Source organism: Bufo gargarizans, chromosome 10 (assembly GCF_014858855.1).
Source record: "Bufo gargarizans isolate SCDJY-AF-19 chromosome 10, ASM1485885v1, whole genome shotgun sequence".
Classification (NCBI taxonomy): domain Eukaryota; kingdom Metazoa; phylum Chordata; class Amphibia; order Anura; family Bufonidae; genus Bufo; species Bufo gargarizans.
The window spans coordinates 15,473,094-15,484,391 of NC_058089.1; the positions used below are offsets into that span (position 1 = coordinate 15,473,094).

The 11,298-nt window shown below is 44.1% G+C and overlaps 1 protein-coding gene across 2 annotated transcripts in view; it reads right to left on the bottom strand.

Moving 5' to 3' along the window:
* The window catches only part of TRIM44 (tripartite motif containing 44), an 80,549-nt gene extending 75,351 nt beyond the window's left edge, over positions 1 to 5,198 (bottom strand). For both annotated transcript variants that reach the window (XM_044269768.1, XM_044269767.1), the window contains exon 1: positions 4,174 to 5,198. In XM_044269768.1, the coding sequence (XP_044125703.1) occupies positions 4,174 to 4,575 (402 nt within the window). In that variant the 5' untranslated portion in view covers positions 4,576 to 5,198. The remainder of the gene's footprint in view (positions 1 to 4,173) is intronic.
* Positions 5,199 to 11,298: the final 6,100 nt, after the last annotated feature.

Below are 11,298 nucleotides of genomic sequence, written 5' to 3' on the forward strand. Positions count from 1 at the left end.
TCTCATTTATCATTTTATACGTGTGTTTTAGGCATAGGAAGCTGGATTACATTTAGACCGGCGGTGGATGCGCCAAAGTTATGTGGAGGCCGGCGCCTCTTCATAACTTTAGCGGATTCACCACCAGCGCATGGGGTTATTAAGACCAGCGTCTAAAACACCAGTCTTAATAAATGACCCCCCATGTTTTTTATTGTAATCTCATGCAAACAATATTTATTTGTTTATGCACTTATATAGCGCTACTATATTCCGCAGCGCTTTACAGACATTAGCATCACACTGTCCCTGATCGGGCTCGCAATCTAAGGTCCCTATCAGTATGTCTTTGGAGTGTGGGAGCAAACCGGAGAACCCGGAGGAAACCCACGCAAATGCAAGGAGAACATACAAACTCCATGCAGATGTTGTCACAATACAAGTTAGTTTTGTTTCCATTAAAGGGGTTGTGCAGTGCAAAGATACAGATGAGCTATTCTCAGGATAGGTCGTCAGCATCAGATTGGCGGGGGTCTGACTCCCGCCACACCTGTCGATCAGCTGTTTAAAGAGGTAGCGGTCCTTGTGCGAGTGCTGCTTCCACTTCATAATTACCTGCTCGGCCGTCTCGCTTGTAGAGGGGGCGCAGTGTAATTACAACTGCTCGTCCATTCAACTGAATGACGCACAGGTAATTTTGAAGCCGATGCAGCGCTCGCACAAGCACCCCGACCTCTCCAAACAGCTGATCGGCAGGGGTGGCGGGAGTCAGACCTGATGTAGGTCATCAATATCTTTGGACTGCACATTCCCCTTAGACGTCATGCACACGAACGTATTTTTTGTCTGTGTCCGTTCCGTTTTTTTTTTTTTGCAGCTCATATGCGTAACAATTCATTTCAATGGGCCCGCAAAAAAACTGAAATGACTCTGTGTGCATTCCGTATCTGTATGTTCGCAATTCAGTTCTGCAAAAAAATAGAACGTGTCCTATACTTGTCCGTTTTGCAGACAATGACAGGCATTGGTACAATGTATCTGCAAAAAAATGGATGTAACAAGGATGTCATCCGTTTTAGTTTTTTTGCGGATCGCAAAATAGATACGGTCGTTTGCACGAGCACTTAATCTACTGATTAGCAGATGACTTTGTCCACTTATTAGCAATGAAATATTATGTTACAAGAACTCTCGGGGTTAAAATATGTCATTACACACAATAAGATATTTTTAAGGGAAAATTCCAGTTTCAGCAGATAAATGTATAATAAAAAGTAACACACAATTCCTCTACACTGTCTGTAACGATTCCTCATGCTTTTCAAGATCTCTGCTTGCTGCCATTTAGTTGGAACTTTCACTGTTTACTTCCGGTGGATAAAAATCTATCTTGGTCATGTGACGGTGTGAAATAGTATATAGTGTATTTTAAAGTTTATTCATTTTACGCCCTGTGGGGACACATAACGGTTCAGTTTGGTTCCATTATACATGACAGAATAAATAGTCCCGTCGACAGGAACCGTTATGTGTCCCCATAGACCTGCAATAGGACAGAGCAAAACGGAATGTCTCTTAAAGGCTTCCGTTTTGCATTCCGTCCTAAAATTCCATTATAACTCTGTTATAACAGAACCTTTTATGAAATTCCGTAACGCCAATGCAAACCCGCCCTTAGAATGTGCTGTGTTGGGCCATGTTTTTTTTGCAAAAGAAATTCCATCAAATCTTTTTCAAAGCTCAGTTGCAGTTTATGATGTGGCACATGCATGGCGGTACAGTATGATGTTCGTGCTGAGGCAGTGTGGAAGAGAAGGACTGGATATGACCATAATACACTTCTATTATACTCTATATGTAGAACACTAAAACCCCCAACATCCCCAACCACTGGACGTGGCCATAATACAATTCTATTATAAGCTAGACATAAATAATCGATATACACTTATGTGGTGATACAATAAAAATAAAACTTTTTTAAGTGGAATTTTTTAATTTTTTTCAATAAACATGATTGATTTTTTTTATTTTTTTTAGTCCCGCTATACGACTTGACCATAACACGTTACACTACTTTGCCATTATGCCTGTGTCAGCCTTATACCAACAGGGAGTCTATTAAGTTCTGTCTTACTATCTATGTGACCGCAGGATCTAAAGGGTTATCGGGCAGGGATCAGCTTTAGCTCCAAACATACACGTTGCTGACGGAACGGGCTCAGCTCCTAAACCCGCACCATGTATTTACAGCACGGTGTGTTGCCTATGCAGTGTCCCACTTATGTGTGTATAAGCGGTCCCCTTTAAATTTCTGTATATGTATTAATTGTATTGTAATTTCTAAGTTCAGGCTGGCATTGTAATTACATCTATTTGCCCCTAGGTGGTGCTGTCATTACTTAGACAGAACAGAAAGGAAGTAGTTGTTCAGTGTGTGAGAGTCAGAGAGAGGAGAAGGAAGTGTATGGAGGAGCAGAGCAGGCTCAGTCCGAGATGTAGCTGCCTTTCTTTCCTCTGGGCCCTGATCAAGCCTGGAGAGGACAGACCAAGTAGTCACAGCAGCCCAGGACAGACAAGTGAGTCTATGTACGAATATAAAGCAAGTCTAGTGAAGATTAGAGCCTAGCCAAGGGACTTCACAAGCATCAATGACCAGGAGGAACTTAAAGGTACCTGGACACAACTGGATGATTAAAAGCCATAATGATCCTTTTTCACAAAATGCCTCCCGGGACACAGTGAACCTGAATATTACAGGAGAGCATCCTGCATAAAATAATGTAGCAGAGAGTTTGCCTGCCACGAGGGAGAGCGCCCTTATTGGATTGCTCAATATAAAGTAAGGTAACCATTATATTCAGTACCTGAGTGCTAGAGATTGGACTTAAAGTAGAACAATCTAAGAAGAGAACTTTTGTCTTGCCTGTAAAGTAACAGTATTAGGAAAACTCCTCAACTGACAATTGCCAGACCTGTTGTAAGGATTACAGCTAAACTAATTTCTGAATCCTCTTTTATGCCATACAAGTGCTCTATACTGATGAACTGTACCAACGGTCTTAAGACATTGGATTTAAGTAAATGTTAAACTGTTTCTACGGCAACTGACTCCTCATCCTTTCTACTACCCTCAACATTTGCACCTTACGGTGCTGGCATCAGGAACAACACAGGGGCCCAGCCACCAAAGCACCTTAAATACCCATTACCATCAAGGGCAGTTTTGTCCCTATGACACTGGCTGACTTGTTGCATGTGAACTTGGTAGCTGAAGGCATCTGTGTTGGTCCCATGTTCATATGTGTTGGCATTGCTGAGAAAAATGATGTTTTAATATATGCAAATGAGCCTCTAAGAGCAATGGGGGCGTTACCGTTACACCTAGAGCTAGAGGCTCTGCTCTCTCTGTAACTGCTGCACCCTTTTCACTTTGACAGGGCAAAGCTTAATGGCATTTACACTGCCTGGTCCTGACAGTCCAAGTGCAGAGGGCGCGGCAGTTGCAGAGACAGCAGAGCCTCTAAGTGTAATGGCAATGCCCTCGTTGCTGCCAGAAGCTCATTTGCATATATAAAAACATAATTTTTCTTAGCGATATGGACACATATGAACATGGGACCAACACAGATGCCTTCAGCTGCCAAGTGCACATGTAACAGGTCAGCCAGTGTCATAGGTACAAAACTGCTGACAGATGCCCTTTAAGCAGGAGGTATCGACTCACCCCTTTTCTTAAGCCACGCTTTTATTATAGGCCTCACCACTCATCACCATGACTTCCACCTCTTCCGCCATTACTGTTTCCCTCAGTGCACATTTGGTCTGAGGCCGCAGCATGCCGATGCCACATACAGTTAAAGGGTTTTTCTTGGTGTAGAATATTGATGGCTTATCCTCAGGCTAGGTCATCAATATGCGATCGGTGGCACCACCGCCGATCAGATGTTTGAAGAGTCCAGAGAACTGCGGCCTCTTCCTAGGCCAGGAACCTCACGTTCATTGGTCACATTGTGTATGTAAAATGAATGGGCCTGGGCTGCAATACCAAGCACAACAGTATACGAAGTTAGCATGCTGTGAGGCCTCCATGGAAGGTGATGTCACCTGCCATCAAGGGGGGAAAGATGCATTAAACCCAACTTTTAACGACTTGATGGTCCCATAGTATGACACCCCAACCTTTCCACGTACCTTCATTTCCTGGTAGGCCTCATTGAGGGTGACGAGCTCATGTTGGCGGTGGTCTCCGGCCACTGCGCATAAAACGCAGATAATCTTAGAGTCGTCCTTGCAGTACAGGCTCAGCTCCTGCTTGTGTGTGGGACAGGTCTTCATCTCCGTCACACCACTCTGTTTTGTATTAGTTTGCGGTTCCTCCACGGGGGTGTTCTCTTCTTCCTCCGGAGATGGGTCTGAGACGTCTCTGACCCTGTGAGCGGCGTATTTCTGCTTGTGTTCACAAGCGTGCAAATCACAGTAAGAGAAATGACAATCGTCGCAGATGGCAACCGCATCCTTGGCCTCGTCGGGCTCGCAAGCATCACACGTGCCATCGTAAGGGAGCTGTGAAGTTTCTTCTGCTGCACTGGCCATGGTGGTACCCGTCAAGCGGTCAGTTCATGGGTTGCCGTATTGGTCTCTCTTGAAATATTGATATGCTCTAATTCGCCTGTGCTCTCTCTCTGTGGATCAATCTAGGTTGTATTTTCCTTGCACTTTGCACTTTATTTTATCCCTTGCACTCCTTGCAAGGCAGTGTCTTCTGCAGACCTTGTCAGACCCACATACGCTCTTTGCCCCAGCTCACCTTTCCTGATCGGCCACTTGTCTCCAGGCAGCAGAGCTGATCCCCCTCCTGTACAGAACAATGAGGATTTTCCCGGCTCAGGCCTCGGCTCTGCTGAAAGCTTCCTGGATCTGCTTTCAGTTTCCACGCTGATATATTTTGCTTCCTGAGTCAGCAGGACAGGAAGTGAAAAGCTTCTCGGAGCTACAACCGAGCACAGAGCTTCGTCTTCTGCTGAGGAAGAAGAAGTCACAACGTACAAGACTGTGTTCTCTGCACAGAGCTGCAAGATGTCATATCACACAAATATCCTGCAGTAGTATGGGGGGGATAAATGTAATCTACCTTTTCTGTCACCCCTATTCCCTCATAGATTGTAAGCTCTTGCGAGCAGGGCCCTCATTCCTCTTGTTGTAATAATCGACTTGTCTGTAAGGCCTCATGCACACGGACTTTTTTTTTGCGGTCCGCAAAAATGGTTTCCGTTGTTCCGTGATCCGTGTCCGTTTTTTCTTTTGTGGGTCTTCCTTGATTTTTGGAGGATCCACGGACATGAAAAATGAAAAAAAAATCTAAGTCAAATTTGCCTTTTAAATGATAGGAAAAAACGGACACGGATCACGGACGCGGATGACAATCTTGTGTGCAGCCGTTATTTTTCACAGACCCATTGACTTGAATGGGTCCGTGAACCGTTGTCCGTGAAAAAAATAGGACAGGTCATATTTTTTTCACGGACTGGAAACACGGATCACGGACGCGGATGCCAAACGGTGCATTTTCCGGAACAACGGCCGCGGATGCACACAAGGGTCGTGTGCATGAGGCCTTATTATGTTATTTATGACTGTTTGTACATGAACCCCTGAATTGTAAGGCGCTGCTGAATATGTTGCCGCTATATAAATAAAAATTATTATTATTATTATTAATCTGACTGATGTAAAAAAGACAATTTTGTAGCTTTATATGGCTGCGATTTTTCAAGAGCGTAATATAAAATGAAGTCTGCGCTGTGATTGGAGGCTACAAGCAACTAAGATAGTTTTATAAATCTCCCCCATTTTGTCCTTGCTTCACCTATCCCTTGTCCCTGCAAATATTTTACATATTTTTACAGTTTATTTTTATTTAAATATTTATTTACATACGCGTTCCTTGTAGTTTGATTATTTTGCTCTTTAATTTTTACTAAGTTTTACTTATTTTTAAAGACTTTTTTTTAACTTTTCGAGGATCTTCCTAATGACAGATGATCAATATCAGACCGGTGGGGGTCCGACACCCTGCTGATCAGCTGTTCAAGAGTAGCTCTGGCACCGGACCTACACACCTCCATCCATTGTGTAGTGAAAGCAGCCTAATGGCGGATCGGGCAGATTATCAGTGACGAATGTTCCCGCGAATGCTTGTTCCCCACAATATGCCTGTCTAAAGGGCTCTTCACACCGGACGAGAATCTTAAAGATAATCGCTAACAAGTGTTCATAGGAATGCTCATCAGCGTTGATCTGGTGGAGTTAATGTACCTCCGATTATCAGATAAACGAAACGCTTGTTCATCGGGTAATCCGATCATGTGCCGGCAGCAGATCGTTCTGTGTAAACACTGTCTACTGCCGGCAAATAACGAGTCGGTATGGGGACGAGTGATGGCATTAGTGATCGCCGTTCCCCATACTGTGGAGGAGATCTCTGCATGTAAATTCGGCTGTCTCCTCCACCAGGAACACTTCCTTCTTGACAATCTGCTGCTCTGTCGTCCCATGTAAAGGGACCTTAAAGGTGCAGCTGACCCACCAATGAAAAAGTAAAACGGTCGTTCATCGGGTGAAACTGTCATTAGTGCAGGCAACAAAGTTATCGCTTCCTTCCTGATAATCAGCTGCTCCTTGGTACATTTAAACTAACCTTGAGACCTCATGCACACAAACGTATGTATATTGCAGTCCTCAAATTTCAGATTAAAAAAATACAGGTACCGTCTGTGTTGCATCCGCATTATTTGTGGACCTATTGACTTCAATGGGGTCAGCATTTTGCAGCCAAGTAAAGGACACGTTCAATATTTTTGTGGAACGGACATATGAATGCGGAAATCACAGGGATTATCCTGGATGACAATCTAGACAGCATCCATGTAATACGGCATCGAAATGTATCTGCCAGGCCCCTTTCCAGAGGACGGTGGAAATATGGCTGAGCGTGAGCTATGATCCTGCTCTTCACAATATGGCTGCTACCTGAGAACATGCTCATTGTCCCCTCCTATGTATATGACCTCTTTCATCATCCACCTCAGTGTCTTCTTTGTTAGCACAATAGACAGCAGCATCTATACCCTTTTTTTGCATTGAGGTCATGTGAATATTGGTTTACAAGGAAGTCTTTCTAACCTTTTCTTATTGTTTTCTCGGACTTCTGAGGATTTCTTACAACAACATACACATTTTTTTCATGCTCTTGCAGCATATAGTGGGTGCTGTGTGGACATTGTGGTCTAAGTATTATGCACATATCTGTTCGCAATCCATTTTGTATAAACATGTCCTCCATCTTGTACATACTGTATGTGGAAAATTCATGAGCCAGCTGGAAGGATGTAGGAGTTTCTGTGTATATAGATCAGAAGTTCCTAGCTGCAAGGTCAAGATAGCAGTTCCCTCGTTTATGTCACGAATAATGGAGAGTGGAGGGACACCAGAATAATAACAGAAGGGAAAAGACAAATAACTAGGCCTCAAGGCTAGGGAGAGGGGAACGGTTACCTCCTAGGAAAACCCGTAAACCTGGCCCTGACTCCTGTCAGTATGTATAGACCCTGAAGGTGGGAAAAATACATACCCCGGAACCTAAACCCTAGGAGCCCTGAAATTCCCTAAGGTAGTGACAGGGAATGAGACAACTGGTTCCTTCCCAGGCGAATGAACCAGCGTCTCCCTGAGGCCTAGTAACAACAAGCACAAGGGAAAAAACAAATACAAAGAGCAGTACAACTTATCTTATAGAAAATGGATGAGCAGGAACACAGGAAAGGTCCACACACCAACTCTTCCAAATCCAAGCAGAAAATATCAACCGCATAGTATAAGGTGTGAGACCAAACTAAATAGGGAATGCAGTAATGACCACAAGCTGCACCTGACAACAGGTGTGGTCATTATCAAACAACAACACTGAGAATTAAGAGACTGTCAGTTAACCCCACGTGCAGCCAGCCTCCCAGATCTTCTAACCTCTGACACGGGAGGTACCGTGACAGGTTCCTTATCAGAGTTTGACATACAAGAGTGAGTCATGTTCCTTCTGAGTTTCTGGATGTACTGCTGGAGAAGGTTAACATTGAGATAAGATGTTGCAGAAACTTCTTGCGTAAATTTTATGAATAATGAATCAAATAATTAGTTTCGCTTTACACCCCTTTGATGGAGTGCCATATTTGTCTGTGATTATCTGTAGTCCTATGAAGATGTATGCTTGCATGGAAAAAAGGAGAGAGAATTATGATTCAGCAGTGTGTCTGTGTCAGCTCTCTGAGCGCTCATAAGAAGACCTCAATTGGGACCCCGACAATTATAGAGAAGGGGTTTTTGCCGCAACAAGGGCCTCTGTCAGCAGATTCGTACCTATGACACTGGCTGACCTGTTACATGTGCACTTGGCAGCTGAAGGCATCTGTGTTGGTCCCATGTTCATATGTGCTCGTATTGCTGAGAAAAATTATGTTTTGATATATGCAAATGGGACTCTAGGAGCAAAGGGGCGTTGCCATTGCTCCTAGAAGCTCAGCTCTCTCTACAACACTGCACCCTCTGTACTTTGATAGACAGGGCCAGATGGATCACATTTACACTACCTGGCCATATACTTTTTGTGTAGATTATTTCTGTTCTAGCAGTGGGTCTGTGGAACCAATGTGTTAACCAAAAGATTTGCCTTAGAGCTAATCCTAAGGGTGTTATCCTGGCAGTCCCCTGGTATTCATCCTCTAACCCCCGTACATGGATCTGGACTTTGCTGAAGGAGAACCAACAGACAGCAGGGTGAGGGGCACTGAGGGATCAGGCAAAACCGTAGTCAGGGACAAGGTAGAGTACAAGAATTCCGATAAATAGTCCGAGATCTGGGCAGGCAGTTCAGGGTCAATACGGTACCCCAAGATAGCCCAAATTAGTAGCAATGCCCTTCATATTGCGTCAAATAATAATAATGCCCCTACAGTACCCTAGTAGTAATAATATAACCTTAATGCTCCCAGTGGCTCTAATGTCCCCCTGTAGTGCCCCCCACTAGTTCCAATATATAATGTTTCCCCCCATAGTAAACATTTACAAAATAAAAATGGTGCACTACAATGGAAAATGCATATGACATAATGTGGCTAAACCCTCACACTGATATTAAAATGAGACTTTCGCCAGGATATTCTTATATCAAGAACATACCGCAGCCTGCGCACCCCGTCAAGGTCTCTCAAAGTGGCACGGGACCTAACGCTTACATATCTATGCCAGATGAGCAATTACGGATAGGGGCATAGAGTCTGACACACAACCAACAACTCCAGGCTCCGGTATGTTCTTGATATAAGACTATATTGGCGAAAGTCTCATTTTAATATCAGTGTGAGGGTTTAGCCACATATTGTCAATTGCATTTTCCATTGTAGTGCACCATTTTTTCTTTGTAAATGATTGCTTTATATAGCCAATTACATCCACACATTTGGCTCCCCTGTGTAGGATGTCTTTGTGGTACATGTGGTCCGCTGTGGGCATCCTCCATTGTATGCATTTTTGCTGGGGATTGCTGTTAGCAACCGACCACAAGTGCAGGATTTGCTCCCCCAGTTAGAAATGCGCAACAGCATATGGGGTTTTGAGCATCTTTCTGCCTTTTATGACCACGTTATTTTGTTATCTTGTTTCCCCTCATAGTGCATATATATATAAGGTTCCACCGTAGTGCCAGTATGTATATAATGCTCCTCCATTCCTCCCCAGTAGGGCCAAGTATATATAATGATCTCCCTTCCCCCATCCCTGGTGCCCCCAGCAGTGTGGACATTAAGTATAAAAAACAAACAAAATAAATAAATAAACGCCCGCCGCTGTCTGTGATGCAGACCACAATTTTATCTGTAGCTTGTGTTGCTGCGTCCTGATGCATGCGGTCCCAATGACATCACCACTTCTGCTCTGGGTCTCACGTAATGACATCACGTAATGAAACACCCGAAGTCGATTTGCATACAACTTCGTTCTAATACTGTACGGAGCAGGAGCTCTGTACAGTATTATAATGTATTGGCTCCAATGAGCAGAAGTTATTACTTCGCGAAGTCTTGCGAGACTTAATAATAACTTCAACTCATAATAACTTCATAAATCAATTTCTACTGTAAAAAAAACGCGAGACTTCGCAAAGTAATAACTTCTGCTCATTGGAGCCAATACAAAACGATACAATACTGAGTCAAAATGCGAGACCCAGGGCAGGAGGTTGCAGTGAGGTCATTGCGACTTCTTGCTCTGTTCTAATGCCTCACAGGTATGATGCCTAGCGGTCTGAGGCTTGTGAAGTGGGACGGCCATGAGTGCGCCCCCCTTTATGGGGTGAAGAAGGAGGAGACCGTACTCTGCATTGTAAAGTCCGCCCGTTTGCCTCCTCGGACGTTCAGATGAACAGTAGCACTGAAGCAGGGGGCCCCTTAGACAATGGGGGCCCTGGGCAAGATTTTGGACAATTGTATTTTTTCCTAGTGATAGAGTATTCTGCAGACGCTGTGAAATATAGGGCGGCATTGTAAATTAATTTTCATTTACTAATAATTTCCTGAAAACCAAACGTTGATGCAGAACCTAAAATTCTCCTCGTGTCCTCCTTCCAACAGCGGAAGTGTCGGGTTGTTATGACAACACTGTCACAATGCCAGGATAATGTAAGTGACAGCTGGGACAGGAGAAGTGCAGGGATACTTAGCAGATAGCAAGATTAGACAGAGCAGGGCGGCAGTGATACTGAAATGTGGGCTAAGTGCATCATGTCAGCCATGCAATAAACACTGGACATCTCAAGTAACGCACCTGATGCCCCCAATTATTGGCAGAAAGGTGATGGTTAAAGCGGTTGTCCCATGATTAATGTAAAAAATTTAAATCAGCCATCATATAGTACATGACAACCTCTTTCTAACAAAGCTAGAACCAGCCCTGCACCTCACATGGATCCAGAGATCTCCTCATTCATTGCTCTGCTAGATTTAGATCAAGCTGAAAGCTCTAGGGGAGTGTCCTTTCTGCGGCAGCTCAGGGGGCGTGTCTCAGCTCTCCCTATCACAGCTCAGGGGGCGTGTCTCAGCTCTCCCTATCACAGCTCAGGGGTCGTGTCTCAGCTCTCCCTATCACAGCTCAGGAGGCAGTGTAAGGATGGAACTGAGCATGTGCGGCCTTCTCAGTGAGCAGGTCAAAGAAAAAAAATAACAAACAGCAGGTGGCGCTATACAGATAGATTTTATTGAATAACTCAGC